The sequence below is a fragment of the Amblyraja radiata genome, chromosome 21 (genome assembly GCF_010909765.2).
Source record: "Amblyraja radiata isolate CabotCenter1 chromosome 21, sAmbRad1.1.pri, whole genome shotgun sequence".
Lineage (NCBI taxonomy): Eukaryota > Metazoa > Chordata > Chondrichthyes > Rajiformes > Rajidae > Amblyraja > Amblyraja radiata.
In genome coordinates, this window is record NC_045976.1 from 42,679,647 (window position 1) to 42,696,560 (window position 16,914).

The 16,914-nt window shown below is 46.1% G+C and overlaps 1 protein-coding gene across 1 annotated transcript in view; it reads right to left on the bottom strand.

Moving 5' to 3' along the window:
* Window positions 1-10,922: 10,922 nt before the first annotated feature.
* The window catches only part of sephs1 (selenophosphate synthetase 1), a 43,489-nt gene continuing 37,497 nt past the window's right edge, over window positions 10,923-16,914 (bottom strand). Inside the window, exons 7-8 of the mRNA XM_033040201.1 lie at window positions 14,608-14,820; window positions 10,923-12,298 (exon numbers count right to left, since the gene is read on the bottom strand). Of these exons, the coding sequence (XP_032896092.1) occupies window positions 12,084-12,298; window positions 14,608-14,820 (428 nt within the window). The 3' untranslated portion in view covers window positions 10,923-12,083. The remainder of the gene's footprint in view (window positions 12,299-14,607; window positions 14,821-16,914) is intronic.

A 16,914-nucleotide genomic window follows, 5' to 3' on the forward strand; every position in this document is an offset into this window, starting at 1 on the left:
ATTGGGCGAACCAGGGAGGGAGGGAACCCGGAAGCGGAGCCGCTGCAACTTGCTACAGTCAATGGATACACTGACGATGGATACATTGCTCTCTCTCTCTCTCTCCCCCGCCTCAGCGAGACAAGGAGGCAACTCTTTAAACGGGCCTGTATGTTTACCCCTTTGGGAGGCTGCAGATGTGAGAAGGGGTGGGGGTGGGTGGGAGGCGAGGCACCGAGATTACCCCTCCTCCCCCGAGACACAGTTTAGAGAGTAGGCAGGAACTGCGGATGTGTTCAAGAAGGAACTGTGCAGATGCTGGAAAATCGAAGGTACACAAAAATTCTGGAGAAACTCAGCGGGTGCAGCAGCATCTATGGATCCCCTTCGCTCCATAGATGCTGCTGCTGCACCCGCTGAGTTTCTCCAGCATTTTTGTGTACCTAGGAACTGCAGATGCTGGTTTACACCGAAGTTACACACCCGAAACGCCGCCTTCTCTCCGGAGATGCTTTTTGAAGTGTCAGATGGCTGTATCCGATGCTCTCTGATTCTGACCTTCCCTAGGCTTTGACAGAATTGGTTTATTGGGAGAAGTGGATTGTGGAGTATCTGGAGTGTTGCGTACAGTTTTGGTCTCCTAATTTGAGGAAGGACATCCTTGTGATTGAGGCAGTGCTGTGTAGGTTCACCAGATTGATCCCTGGGATGGCGGGACTGTCATATGAGGAATGATTGAAAAGACTAGGCTTGTATTCACTGGAGTTTAGAAGGATGAGGGGGTATCTTATAGAAACATATAAAATTATAAAAGGACTGGACAAGCTAGATGCAGGAAAAATGTCCCTAATGTTGGGCGAGTCCAGAACCAGGGGCCACAGTCTTAGAATAAAGGGGAGGCCATTTAAGACTGAGGTGAGAAAAAACTTTTCCACCCAGAGTTGTGAATTTGTGGAATTCCCTGCCACAGAGGGCAGTGGAGGCCAAATCGCTGGATGGATATAAGAGAGAGTTAGATAGAGCTCTAGGGGCTGGTGGAATCAAGGGATATGGGGAGAAGGCAGGCACGGGTTATTGATTGGGGATGATCAGCCATGATCACATTGAATGGCGGTGCTGGCATGAAGGGCCAAATGGCCTACTCCCACACATGATGAATAGATCGGGCAGATGCACAGAATCTCTTGCCCAGAGTAGGGAAATCGAGAAACTGAGGACCCATAGGATTAAGGTGGTGAAGGGAGAAAGATTTTATAGGAATCTGAAGGGTAACTGTTTTCCACACAGGGTGGTGGTGGGTGTATGGAATGAGCTACCAGAGGAGGTAGTTAAGGCTGGTACTATCTCAACATAATAATTAGACAGGTACATGGATAGGATATGTTTAGAGGGATATGGATCAAACGTGGGCAGGTGGGACTATTGTAGATGGGACATGTTGGTCGGTGTGGGGAAGTTGGGCTGAAAGGCCTGTTCCCACGCTGTGTGACTGTTTTACTGCAGCCCAGTCAAGTCATGCTTTACACGTGTGCCATCAAGACGTACATAAATATAAGCCACACACAAAGAGATTGCAGAATAGTTTAACTTTCCGCACCGACCAACGATCCCTGCGCACTAATTCTATCCTACACACGAGACAATCCGCAGAAGCCAATCAACCTGCACGTCTTTGGAGTGTGGGAGGAAACCTGAGCACCCGGAGAAAACCCACGCAGGTCACGGGGAGAACGTGCAAACTCCGTACGGACAGCACCCGTAGTCGGGATGGAACCCGGGTCTCTGGCGCTGTGAGGCAGCACCTCCACCGCTGAGCTATCCTAAATGTTACAGCGTTATTAGAGCCCTGTCCCACGGTACGAGTTCATTCCAAGAGTTCTCCCGAGTTGGCCCTGATTCGAACTCGGAGATTTATGGTAATGGCCGCTCGTCGGTACTCGGGGCTCTCGTGGACATTTTTCATCATGTTGAAAAAGCTTCACGAGTCTTCCCGTGCTTACCTGCCGTTAGCGAGTCTTCCCGAGTACCTGCCGTTAGCGTTACGAGCTGCTAAGAGACGTCCCCGAGCTCCGACGTACCTGCTACGTTCATTCACCGTGCTTACCACGAGTTTGATTTTTTTTTAAACTCGGGAGAGCTCTTGGAAAGAACTCGCACCGTGGGACAGGGCTGTTAGGTACTGAGAAAGTGCCGATAAGTGGTTGCTCTATCAAGCATAATCACGGCTAAATTGATTGCAGCCTCAACTGCAGACTGGATAGACTTGGTTTGTATTCGCTAGAATTTAGAAGATTGAGGGGGGATCTTATAGAAACTTACAAAATTCTTAAGTGGTTGGACAGGCTAGATGCAGGAAGATTGTTCCCGATGTTGTGGAAGACCAGAACAAGGGGTCACAGTTTAAGGATAAGGGCAGAGATGAGGAAAACATTTTTCACACAGAGAGTGGTGAATCTGTGGAATTCTCTGCCACAGAAGGTAGTTGAGGCCAGTTCATTGGCTATATTTAAGAGGGAGTTAGATGTGGCCCTTGTGGCTAAAGGGATCAGGGGGTATGGAGAGAAGGCAGGTACGGGATACTGAGTTGGATGATCAGCCATGATCATATTGAATGGCGGTGCAGGCTCGAAGGGCCGAATGGCCTACTCCTGCACCTATTTTCTATGTTTAGTGGGATATGGGCCAAATGCCGGCTGGTGGGACTAGTGTAGATGGGGCATGTTGGGGCATTGAGTCCAAACTAACCAGCGATCACCCCTTCACACTAGTTCTATGTAATCCCACTTTCTTATCCACTCTCTTTAAAACACTAGGGAGAATTTACAGAGGCCAGTTAACCTACAAACCCACACGGGAGAAGGCAGGAGAATGGGGTTGAGAGGGAAAGATAGATCAGCCCTGATTGTTTAAGAAGGAACTGCAGATGCTGGAAAAACTATTTTCTATGTTTCTATTCAGCCCTAATGCGTAATTAACTCTAGACACAAGGATCCTGAATGTTCATTCCATAATTCAGATTCACAGCACAGTAACAGGCCCTTCGGCCCACAATGTCTGTGTTGAACATGATGCCAACACAACTCTTATCGGCCTGCACATGATCCGTCTCTCTCCAGTCCCTCCATATCCATGTGTAATTCACACACATCTCCACCTCGTCACTCGAATTTTGGCCTTAGAAATCTAGTTACAGAGTGATACAGTGTGGAAACAGGCCCTTTGGCCCAACTTGCCCTCACCGGCCAACATATCCCAGCTACACTAGTCCCACCTACCAGCATTTGGTCCCTATTCTATCCATGTACCCGTCTAACTGCTTCTTAAATGGTGTTATAGTCCCTGTAAATATAAAACATATGCATCAGAAACTCAGCGGGTGAGGCAGCATCTATGGAGCGAAGGAATAGGTGACATTTTGGGTCGAGACCCTTCTTCAGTCTCGACTCAAAATGTCACCTGTTCATAAGGTCATTAGTGATAGGAGTGGAATTGGGTCATTTGGCCCATCAAGTCTACTCCACCATTCAATCATGGCTGATCGATCTCTCACCCCCCAACACTATTCTCTTGCCTTTTCTCCCCATAACCCCACACCCTTCTCTCCAGAGAAGCTGCCAGACCCGCTGAACTACTCCAGCATTTTGTGTCTATCTTCGGTGTAAACCAGCATCTACAGTTCCTTCCTACCCAACACAGAGTATGATACAGCCACTACATATTGCCAAATTGTGGGCATACACTTTGAGCATCTTAACCTGTACTGTACAACTTCAACATCTGTTCAAGCCATGACATTGAAGTGAGTCAAGGCAGAACACCTACGCCTCTACTTCCTTAAGAGACTGACATTTACCATGTCTCCAATGACCCTTACAAACTTCTACAGATGCACCACAGAGAGCACAATGTGGGATTGCATCACAGCCCAATTTGGGAACATCCGTGCCCAAGATGTGGATGTATCAGTCCCCGCTCCCGTCCGGCAGAAGGTACAGAAGCTTGAAAGCGCGCACCACCAGACTCAGGAACAGCTTCTTCCCCTCTGTTATCATGCTTCTGAACGGCCCTTCCATAAGCTAGGGTACTGTCCGATTCACCTCTACCCCATTGCGGACATTGGACTTTGTCTGTGGAACTGATGCGCTACAATGATGAGAACTATATTCTGCACTCTGTATCTTCCCCTTTGCTCTACCTGTTGGACTGGAGTTTGGCCTGATTGTATTTATGAATGGTATTATCTGGTTTGTTTGGATAGCTGCAGAACAAAGCTTCTCAGTGTGACACAGTATGTGACAAACCTGTATACCCTTCTTGTTTTTAGAATGGTCTCTACAAGCTGCATCTATTTTCATAAATTCTTTTGTTAGTTTGTTAAGATCACTCAAAACATGAACTGATATTTTGAAGGACACTCTTACCCTTACCCTTCCAGCAATTGGAGCCTTTCCTTGAGGATCTGAAAAGCCCAAAACGTTCTCAAGTTTGAGTTTAGTCTGTTGTCCCGTGTACCGAGGTACAGTGAAAAGCTTTTGTTGCGTGCTAACCAGTCAGCGGAAAGACAACACATGATTACAATCGAGCCGTCCACAGTGTACAGATACAGGATAAAGGGAATAAAGTGAATAACATAGACCGCAAGATAAAGTCCAGTAAAGTCCGATCAAAGATTGTCCAAGGGTCTCCAATGAGGTAGATAGTAGTTCAGGACTGCCCTCTAGTTGTGGTAGGATGGTTCAGTTGCCTGTTAACAGCGGGGAAGAAACGGTTCACCACTATGAAATTTCAGGCAATCTGAAAATAGACACAAATTATAATGGGTTTAACTGCATCAGAGCTGGTACATCCTTTGTTATGGCCTTGAATGATTGATACACGCCCTTCAGCCCACACCGAACATCAATCACCCGTTCACACTAGTTCTGCTATCCCACTTCCCCATCCATTCCCTACACATTTTGGGGACAATTTACAGAGGGCCGGTCAACCTACAAACTCACACGTCCTTGGGTTGTGGGCGGAAACCGGAGAGCCCGGATGAAACCCACGTGGTCCCAGGCAGAACGTGCAAACTCCATGCACAGGAACAGCATCTGCGGGGGCAGGATTGAACGCGGGTCGCTGGCAGGTCATTAATAAAAACTTATTACCTCGGAGACGACAGCAACAGAAAAGCATGATCTGGAACAGCACTGCCAACAATCATGCAATTTCAAAAAGGTCTACGTGTGACATTTCTGCTACATTTTCAGACTCTGATCCGAGATCATTTGGAATAAAATAATGAAGCATCTTTCACTGATTTCTATGAATTATCTACCATTGGAGTCAGCTCAACTGAGGGTTAAGGCTTCGACACAAGGAACTGCAAATGCTGGTTGACACAAAAGGACAAAATGCTGGAGTAACTCAGCAGGTCAGGCAGCATCTGTGGAGAACATGGATAGGTGACGTTTCAGAGTGCTGGAGTAACTCAGCGGGTCAGGCAGCATCTGTGGAGAACATGGATAGGTGACGTTTCACAGAGTGCTGGAATAACTCAGCGGGTGCAGCAGCATCTATGGAGCTAAGGAAATAGGCAACGTTTCGGGTCGAAACCCTTCCGGGTTTCGGCCCGAAACGTTGCCTATTTCCAGAAGGGTTTCGGCCCGAAACGTTGCCTATTTCCTTTGCTCCATAGATGCTGCTGCACCATAACTCAGCGGGTCAGGCAGCATCTGTGGAGAACATGGATAGGTGACGTTTCACAGAGTGCTGGAGTAACTCAGCGGGTCAGGCAGCATCTCTGGAGAACATGGATAGGTGACGTTTCACAGAGTGCTGGAGTAACTCAGCGGGTCAGGCAGCATCTGTGGAGAACATGGATAGGTGACGTTTCACAGAGTGCTGGAGTAACTCAGCGGGTCAGGCAGCATCTCTGGGGAACATGGCTAGGTGATAAATGCTGGAGTAACTCAGCAGGTTAGGCAGGCAAGCACACAGGCAGACCAGACTTTGGAAATGGCACCAAAACATGGCGGCGCATGCGTGTGTAAATATACAACTAGCATTTCACTGTGCACTTGCACACATGACAACTAAAGCACCTTTGAACCATCCAACATAGATAGGTGACGTTTCCCCAGAGCAGACCAATTGTGGGTGGGTGGGGTAATGGAAGTTGGGAGGAGAGGCAGGACAATGCATGACAGGTGACAGGTGGACACAGGTAAGGGGAGTTTTCTGATAGATGGTTGGAACAAAGCAAGCAGGAGGTGCGAGACAGACGTTTGAAGAGTTGGAATTTGTGAAGCCAGAGGAAGGAATGTAGATCAATGGAATACTTTGTCACGTGTGACTAGGCAGTGAAATTCTTTGCTTGTATACTCGATGTGTACAAATAGCAGCCACCTATAGTGCTGAGTTAAAGCACGCCGGCTCTTCCTTTTGTTCTCCCCTCCCCCCTCCCCCCCTCACGCCGGGTCCCCATTGTCCTCACACCCTCCCCAATTGTCCATTGTTCTTACCCTCCCCCCCTTAATGTCCTCCATGCCCTCATCGACCCTGGAGGCTTCACCACCACCGAGGCCCCATCATCGTGAGGCTTCACCACTGCCAAGGCCTCACGCCTGTCATCCCACTTCACGCCACCATGGTGTCAACCCGGGCGCCAACACGCAAGACCCAGCCCCTCCGCCCGACCGGCAAGGCCCCAGCGAGACCGCGGTGCATCCCTCCGGCCGCATTCCCGGTCCACAGTCTCGGCCCGTCGGCAATAGGTGGCCCCAGGGTTAACCTGCCAACGAGTTCCCCACATCCTTGCCGCTAATGTCAGGCGTAAAAAGCTAAATGGCAGAAAGCAAGGTAGAAAAAGCTACATTACAATTGCACACCTACACTTCTGATCACAGTTTTGAGATTTTATTTGAGTTCAGCATTAGTGATTACAGTTCTTTTCACACCGTTTGGGCTCTTGATTTACAAAAGGTACTCAAGTCAAAAGGGGGCAAACGAACGGCCAACATTTTTGTTACTTTCTTCCCCTCAAAATACCCGGTACAATACTGGTCTGGAAAGCAGTTTATGTCAGACAACAATCCTTCATGGAAATAATATTGTCAGTAATCCTATGCATGATAGTTCTCTGTCCCTGCCAGTCCTGCATGTGTAGAGAGACTAATGTGTAAATACTACAAGAGGCAATTCAGACTTTATTCTCAATACATGTTTAGTTCCTATAGGAAAAGGTACATCGATATGGGACTATATCCATGTTAAATACTGCTTTATTAAACTGGAGGCATGAGCCAGTCTAATTGCAACACTCAGATTCCTTTAACCCTTTAGTTTTGTAAGTATATTTCTATCCCAAGACCACCTTTTTAACTTCTCTTTGAGAAGATTTAAAGGCAGACAATATTTGTTTCAAAAACAGCAATTGCTGTATTAATAATCAAAAATATTAAATGGAAAAATTCACATCATTACTTTCTAAGAATACTTACCAGATTGGGATCTCAAAAACACAGGCTGTAAATTTGCCTGTTACACTAAAAAAAAAAAGGATAGCATGGAAACAGGCCATGTTGTCCCACCGAGTCCACGCCGACCATCGCTTCACACTAGTCCTATGTCATCCCACTTCCTCAACACACACTAGGGGCAATTTACAATTAACCTACACACCCGCACGTCTTTGGGATGTGTGTGGGGGGGGGGGTGGAGGGCAGGAGCACCTGGAGAAAACCCACGCAGTCACAGGGAAAACGTGCAAACAGCACCCGAGGTCGGGATCGAACCTGGGTCTTTGGCGCTGTGAGGCAGCAGCTCTACCCGCTTCCTCAATGTGCATTCCAACTTTTCTTCCCTAGAATACCCTGCAATTTCCAGGACAAAGACATTCAATAACTTGAAAAAAAAAAATGTTAGGCAGATTTCAAACACACTTACAAAGCAGTTTTAAAACAAATTAAAGCTGACCATCTTTCTAATTTCCTTCAAAAATATGGCATAAATCAGTTAACTCTTCAAGTCTAAGGTTCAGATATTGAGCTGGGAGGATGATGGGGTTTTTTTTTTAAACCAACTGAAGTGATTCCCTTGGACAAACTCCTTTGAATAAGTTGGTGTGCACTATTGGCACTGACAAATACACATCCTTTAAGATTTAAAACTGCTCCTTCCCACTGGTTTCGACACAGAAAACCACTAACTGCTTCAATTTTATAATGAATTTTAAAAGTTTTGATTAATCACTGGAAGACACTACATGGAAACAGGCCCTTCGGCCCAACGAATCCATGCCGGCCATCGATCACCTATTCATACTATTTTAAGCTGTCCCTCTTTCTCACCCACTCTCACACACTGGGGGTAATTTATAGAGGCCAATTAATTGACAGACCCACGGGTTTTTAGGATGTGGGAGGAAACCCACGCGGTCACAGGGAGAACGTGCAATCTTCACACAGCACCCGAGTTCAGATTCGTATCTGGGTTTCTGGCACGGAGATTTTTTCCCATGAACTTGTTAATCAGGCAATGTCTCAAGCAGAACCACACGGTTCACAAAACGATAAAGGTTCTACGGGCTGAAAGTTGGGAATAGTTGGCTGGGCAGGTAGCATCTGTGGAGAAATTAAAGGAGAGTTAACCTTTTTTACTGTGGCAACTGACAAGATGTACCTGAAACATCATGTCTAATTGAGACAAAGCAAATTGTCATTCCACAAGTGGGTCCAATATTGATGAAGCAACAGAGGAACAAATGACTGGAGATAGTACCCAACAAATGTGGCAAAGTGTGATAGGGATGAAAACTCCAGCAGGTGAAGAGGCAGGTAACATGTTGCCGATGTTGGGGGAGTCCAGAACCAGGGGCCACAGTTTAAGAATAAGGGGTAAGCCATTTAGAACTAGAACGAGGAAACACTTTTTCACACAGAGGGTTGCGAGTCTGTGGAATTCTCTGCCTCAGAGGGCGGTTCTCTGGATACTTTCAAGAGAGAGCTAGATAGGGCTCTTAAAGATAGCAGAGTCAGGGGATATGGGGAGAAGGCAGGAACGGGGTACTGATTGGGGATGATCAGCCATGATCACATTGAATGGTGGTGCTGGCTCGAGGGGCCGAATGGCCTACTCCTGCACCCATTGTCTAAGAACAGGATCATAGACACACAAGGAACTGCAAGTGCTGGTTTACAAAACCAAGACAGAGTGCTGGAGTAACTGGGTCATGCAGGTCTCTGAAAAAGGACAGATGACGTTTTACAATGCCTGCATCTATAATGCAAAATCTGAAGCCATTCCACCATTTTATTGTGAAATGTCATTTTTAAGCCTTAAAAAGAATAATTGGCTTAACATATGATGAGCTTTTGACGGCACTGGGCCTGTACTCACTGGAGTCTAGAAGGATGATGGGGAATAGTGAAAGGTTGAATAGAGTGGATGTGGAGAGGACATTTACACATCCTGGACTCCTACTGGTCCTAGATTCCCCCACTAGAGTCTAGGACCAGAAGTCATAGCCTCAGCATTAAAGGAAGTGCCTTAAGAAAGGAGACAAGAAGGAATTTCTTCAGTCAGAGGGTGGTGAATCTGTGGAATTCATTGCCACAGATGACTGTGGAGGCCAAGTTATTTGGGTATTTTTAAGGCGCAGGTTGACTGATACTTGATTAGTAAAAGTGTCAGCGGCTATGAGGAGACGGCAGGAGAATGGGCTGGAGATGGAACGTTAGGCCAGCCATGCATGAATGGCAGAGTAGACTTGATGGGGGCGGTTTTGTTTGCATCGTGCAGATTATGTAGAGTTCAATTCTTTAATGGCTGCCTAAAGCTGCTGTTAGAGAGCAAGCTGATTGCTTTAATGGGAGATGGTCACATTGGTATAGGACAGAATAAACATAATCATACCATTCTGCTAATTGTGGTGGGAAATTCAGAGTGCAGCTACATCAATAACTAACCATTGAAGTGAACTATTTCACAACATGGTTACAATTCAATTTCTCTGGGGCTTCAATTCTCAAATACAAAAGTACCAAGACATACATGACATGCACTTCATGATGGAATTAACACACTCTGTAACAAGTCCGTTTATTATGCTCAAACGGCTAATGAAATAAAAAGAAAAACAAAGTGCTGGAGTAACTCAGTGGGCCAGGCAGCATCTTTGGAGATTAGTCTGAGGGGCTACCTATCTATGTTCTCCAGAAATGCTGCCTGACCCACTGAGTTACTCCAGCACCCTGTGAAACGTCACCTATCTATGTTCTCCAGAGATGCTGCCTGACCCGCTGAGTTACTCCAGCACTCTGTCTCAATAGACAATTCAGTGATCATGGCTGATCATCCACAATCAGTACCCCATTCCTGCCTTCTCCCCATGTCCCTAGACTCCTCCTGCAGTTCCTTGTGGCTAGTGGAATTTTAAACCGGTTTTAGATTAGAGATATAGCGTGGGAAAAACTCCTTTGGCCCACTGAGTCAAAACTGAGAATCAATCACTTGTTTACACTAGTTCTATGTTATCCTATTTTCCCCCATCCAATCACTCCATATTAGGGGCAGTTTACAGAAGTCAATTAAGATACCTGCATGGAGGAAAACGGAGCACCCAAAGGAGACCCATGCGGTCACAGAGAGAACGTGCAAACACCACATGAACAGCACCCGAGATCAGGATCGAACCCGGGTCTCTGGTGCTGTGAGGCAGCAGCTCTACCAGGTGCCATCATAGCATTACTACAAACTGTGTGGGGGATGCAATTGACAGTGAACGGTGCAGGAGTAGGATAAAGAGAACAGAAATAAGATTGACAGACATTTTAGCAAATTTCCAATTTAATGAACTGGGTTATGGTGCTGTGTGAATCTTCTATTTGGAAGGGCGATGGCCAGGGATGAAGGAGGAGGTAATGCAGAGAGCAAGCAGAAAATAAAAAGGCCCCCCCAAGTAACAAAAATCTCAGTCTTAATACACTTTCAACATATTATACAGAAACAAGGCATGTGCTCACAAAATAACATACATGGTGGAGGAGAGGGAAAGAGAAAACTTTAAATATTCATTAGAATATGCAAGTCCAAGATACGACGTCAGCAATATTAATCAGATTTAACAGAGTAGCAGGGAATCAATAGAGAATAATTAAAAAAATAAAAACTAAGTTTTATGCTAAAGATTAGTTGCATTTATAGAAAAGCAGATGCAGATATCACTTTACAAAATATAAAATGTATTAAACACTAATAACCACAGCACATATTGTCAACATAATTGATTATTATTTAAAAAAAAGTCATAATGTAGTTCAATCTGAGCTTCAATCTTTACAGTAACTTTCTTTTGGTCTGCAACACGTTCTGCATGATGAACCCGGGAGCCGCAGTGTCAACTAGCACATCAACCTGTGTCTGCTACAAAGTAATGGGTGGAAAATATATCATGATAACATTATTGTTTGAAGATTTGCCTAATTGGAAAGAAATACTTCTCTTCAGAGTGAAGTGCTGGTCAAGCGAATATACCACAGAGGAAGGACATGGTTGTTTTTACACAGAGTGAGAGAGAGAGAGAGAGAGAGCGAGAGAGGGAGGGAGAGCGCGACCGAGTAAAGTCAACACTAACATTACATCTTAAACTGTGTAAATAAACATTACAAATCAAAGAGCAAATGAAATCATGCAGACTGCTGCATTCCCATTCTGCCACTTTCTCCGAAAAGCTTTCAAGGCAACAGAATTGCAGACAGGTCGTTTTTCCATAATATATTGACCAAGACAAATGAAATAGTGCTCCACTGCTGTTGGTAAGGTGTGCTCTAAATGAAGCACGTCAAAGACAGACAGCCGCCTATGTGGCACAGACAGTAAGTGTCTATAGATTCAAAATGAATCAACAGTATTGGATAATAGATTCTCGACTCAGAAGCTGCCTTAGTATTAGGTGCATCTTCAGTTAATGTAACAGAAAAACAAGGCAATGGATTTGATTTATACCCACGCACCCTCTGCCAGAAGGCCGAAACTCGGCAGGCGTGTTAAATTTACAAAGTTGTTTGGGGTGGCATCAGAACTGCAAGAAATGTCACGTTTTCTGGGCGCTTGCGTTTGTTTTAAGATGTGGCACCAGGGGTGGGGTTGACGTTTTGCGTTGCGACTGTCGGAGCCACTTCAATGATCCGCGGTTTATCTATGATCCTGGCGGTGCGATTGCCCTTCTCCACAATGCCAATAATCCAGGCCTGATAACCCTCTCCGTACTTGGGCGATTTTATTTCTGCACAGAACCGAGCTGCTTGTTCTCGAGGAAGGCAAATCAAAAGGCCACCTGCAAAACGGAGCACATTACAGGAGTCAGCGCCTCACTTGACCCTTCAGAACACAGCGACACAGACCGGTAGAGCTGCTGTCTCACAGCGCCAGAGACCCAGGTTCGATCCCCACTATGGGTCCTGTCTGGACGGAGTTTGTACGTTCTCACTGTGACCTGCGTGGCTTTTCCCCGGGTTTCCTCCCACACAAGGCGTACGGGTTTGTCGGTTGTGGAGGAAAGAACTGCAGATGCTGGTTCAAATCAAAGTTAGATACAAAATGCTGGAGTAACACAGCGGGTCAGGCAGTATCCCTGGAGCAGGGATGGGTAACGTTTTGGGTCGAGCCCGAAACGTCACCCATTCCTTCTCTCCAGAGATGCTGCCTGACCTGCTGAGTTACTCCAGCATTTTGTGTCGACCAGGGTTGTAGGTTAATTGGCTTTGGTAAAAATTGTAAATAATCCCTAGTGTGCGTAGGATAGTGCAAGTTTACTAGAATCGCTGGTCGGCTCAGACTCGATGGGCCTGTTTAAGTTAATGTGATAGGAACAAAATTAGGTTATCTGGTCCATCAAGTCTACACCACCATTCAATCATGGCTGATCATTTATGAAAGAACTGCAGATGCTGGAAAAATCAAATGTAGACAGAAAATGCTAGAGAAACTCAGTGGGTGAGGCAGCATCTATGGAGAGAAGGAACAGGCGACGTTTTGGATCGAGACCATTCTTGAGACTGATGTCGGGGGTGGGGAGGAGAAAAGTAAGGAAAAGGCGGAGACATTAGGCTTTGTGGGAGAGCTGGGAAGGGAGGGAGAAAGCAAGGGCTATCTAAAATTAGAGAAGTCAATGTTCATACCGCTGGGGTGTAAACTACCTAAGCGAAATATGAGGTGCTGTCCCTCTAATTTGCACTGGGCCTCAGTCTGGCAATGGAGGCGGCCTAGGACAGAAAGGTCGGATTTGGAATGGGAGGGGGAGTTGAAATGGTGAGCAACCGGGAGATCAGGTTGGTTAATACGAACTGAGCGGAGGTGTTGGGCGAAGCGCTCGCCGAGCCTGCGCTTGGTCTCGCCGATGTAGAGAAGTTGGCACCTGGAACAGCAGATGAGGTTGGAGGAGGTGCAGGTGAAACCTCTGCCTCACCTGGAAAGACTGAGTGGACCCTTATCTTTCACTCTCAACTCTATTTTTCTTCCTTCACCCCATAGCCCCCGCCACCCTTACTGATCAAGAATCAGCACAAATTACATGCAGTTCAGGTCGCCCCATTACAGGAAAGATTGATCAGCCATGATTGAATGGAGTAGACCTGAATGGTCCAATTCTGCTCCTCGAATTTATGAACTTAGGTGTCAGAGTGATACAGCGTGGAAACAGGCCCTTCAGCCCAACTTGCGCACACTGGCCAACATGCCCCATCTACACCAGTCCCACTTGTCCATATCCCTCCAAACCTGTCCTATCCATATACCTTACATATTCCTTCATGGTGCATCAATTAGCTTTCCTATTGAATCATTCTCAGCCAGAAATCTACCTACAGACACCCTCACTGTTCATTCTCCCCATTCTGTCCTGTTGCAATCTAATCCCTTATTGTCACTTTTATAAAGTATATATTTAAATTAAGCACACTAATTTGCACTAAGTTCTGAAACAGCAAGTAATTTTAAATACCGTTTCAAGTTTGCAGAAACCGATACATTTTCTCAGGAAAAGACAAAATGCTGGAGTACCTTAGCAGGTCAGACAGCATCTCAGGAGAACTCTCTCCATGTTCACCAGGGATGCTGCCTGACCCGCTGAGCAACTCCCCAGCATTTTGCACCTTTCAAGGTAAACCAGCATTTGCAGTTCTTTGTTTCGACTAATACTTTTTACCCTCTCACCAAACTATTAATGTCAATTTTGTTATTTAATTGTGATTGTTTGTCCAGCTATGGTCCAGTTTTCCTGGATATGACAGAATTTAGAGATACAACACGGAAACATGCCCTTAGCCCCACCATGCCCGCGCCGACCAGCGACCAGCCTGTACATTAGCACTATCTTCCACAAGCCGGGTCCTTTACAATAATACTGAAGCCAATTAACATACAAACCTGGGAGAAAACCGGAGCATCTGGAAAAAACCCACGCGGTCACAGGGAGAACGTTCAAACTCCGCACAGACATCACCCGCAATCAGGATCGAACCCGGGTCCCTGGTGCTATGAAGCACAACTCCACCGCTGCCCCACCGTGCCGACAGCAATAATATACAGATTTTTTTTAAATCACCATTTTATAAAAATTAAAATTAAGATACAATTTGTATCTACCTGATGTTTCAGGGCAAGTGCCATGCATCAAGCCAAACATATTTCCACATGCTTTGCTCACAGCTGCCATTTTAGCAAGGACGGGCAGGTTATGGATGACAAATGACACTTCGTTCCGCTGCTGTTTTGCCAGGTTCTGAGCATGTCCAAGGATCCCAAAGCCTGTGATATCCGTCGCTGCATGTGCATTGAAGGTGTGCATAAGGCCAGCGGCTGTGGAGAAACAAACAGTCATACAATGTGGAAATGCATCCTTTGGCCCAACTAGATACCACATCAGGAAGGAACTGCAGATGTTGGTTTAAACCAAAGGCAGACACAACATGCTGGAGTAACTCAGCGGGACAGGCAGCATCTCTGGAGAGAAGGAATGGGTGATGTTTCGGGTAAATGGTTTCCATGTTTCTATGTCAAGACCCATCTTCAGATCTCGACCCGAAACGTCACCCATTCCTTCTCTCCAGAGATGCTGCCTGTCCCGCTGAGTTACTCCAGCATTTTGTGTCTATCTCCAGATGGTAAGCACCAGGGACCCAGGTTCAATCCTGACTACGGGCGCTCGTCAGTACGGAGTTTGTACGTTTTCCCTGTGACCGTGTGGGTTTTCTCCAGATGTTCTGGTTTCCTCCCACACTCCAAAGACGGCAGGTTTGTAGGTCAATGGCTTGCTATGAATGATAAATTCTCTCTAGTGTGTGTTGGATAGTGTTAGAGTGCGGGGATCACTAGTCGATGTTCTGCGCTGTATCTCTATACCAAACTCATTGGGGCTAGTTTTCCAGATGGTTCAGCAGATAAATACTGAACACGAACCAAGAGTGTTCTACATTTAATTGTTGCTCTGTGCCAATTAAGCGAACTTCAACCAGAATCGCAGCTGCTTTCAATTTTCCTTCACTAAAGACATCATTTCTGATCAACACTGAAAAGAGAATTGCGGGGAAGTTCCCTGCATCTTGCGGAACAACTACAGGCTTCAGTGCCAATGTATAATTACTGAAGCTTACTTTTAAAACAGCATGCATGCATTTCGATTGAGGCCAGAGGGAAATGCCACAATCGATTGAGAACTGGTGTCGGCAGAGCCAAGGTGTCTCTGAACAAGTGGGGATATAACTCCAACGATATCTCCTGCGAATGTGGTCTTGAAGAACAAACAACGGAACACCTGCTGAAATGCCCAACTGGAAAACCAATGCACAACTGCCGCTCGCTGCCTGCAATGAAGATGCCGACAAGTGTGTTCAGCTCTGGCTGAACAATATCTAATCTTGTGATGTGGACTCATAGATACATAGAAAATAGGTGCAGGAGTAGGCCATTCGGCCCTTCTAACCAGCTCTGCCACTCAATGTGATCATGGCTGATCATCGGCAATCAGTACACCGTTCCTGCCTTCTCCCCATATCCCTCGATTCCACTAGCCCTAAGAGCTCCATCAGATACTCAATAAGAAGATGCACTGAACTGCTGAAATTAAACAGAAAACACTGATAATGTGGTGCAGACTGAAAGATGACAGTGAAAGGACATTTTTCAGATCAGTAACATTTCGGCTGCATTTCGCGTTGTTGCGCAAAAAGAGATTTGCGGATACCATGAAATAGAGAATCCATCTATTCATTAATAAAGGGATCAGCAACAGTGGTGTGCATAGATCTTCCTTTGATGATGTGGAAGCCATCACACATAGGAGAGTCTAGGACCAGAGGGGACTGCCTCAGAATGAAAGGACGTACCTTTGGAAAGGAGGAATTTCTTTAGTCAGAGGGTGATGAATCTGTGGAATTCATTACCACAGACATCTGTAGAGGCCAAGTCATTACGCATTTTTAAAATTGACAGACGTGATTAGTATAGGTGTCAGGGGTAATGGGGAGAAGGCAGGAGAATGGGGTCGAGGGGGAAAGATAGATCAGCCATGATTGAATGGCGGGGTAGACTAGATGGGCTGAATGGCCTAATTCTACTGCTACAACTTATGAACTTATTGTTAAGTAGGAACTGCAGACACTGATATATAACTAAAAGTGCTGGAGTAACCTAGCGGGTCAGGCAGCATGTTTGGAGACGATGGATAGGTGACATTTCGGGTCGGAACCTTTTAGACTTATTGTAGTTGGGGGGGGGGGGGGGGGGGGGGGGGACTGGAAGAGGGAGGTGGGGGCTGGACGAAGCCTAGCAAGTGATAGGTGGATACAGGTAGGGATGGGGGTGTTAGGCAGAAGGATGGACAAGGACCCGAGGTGAAAAGATAAAAAGGTGCTGAGCTAAGGAGATCAGAAGATAAGAGGCACAAAATGTTTA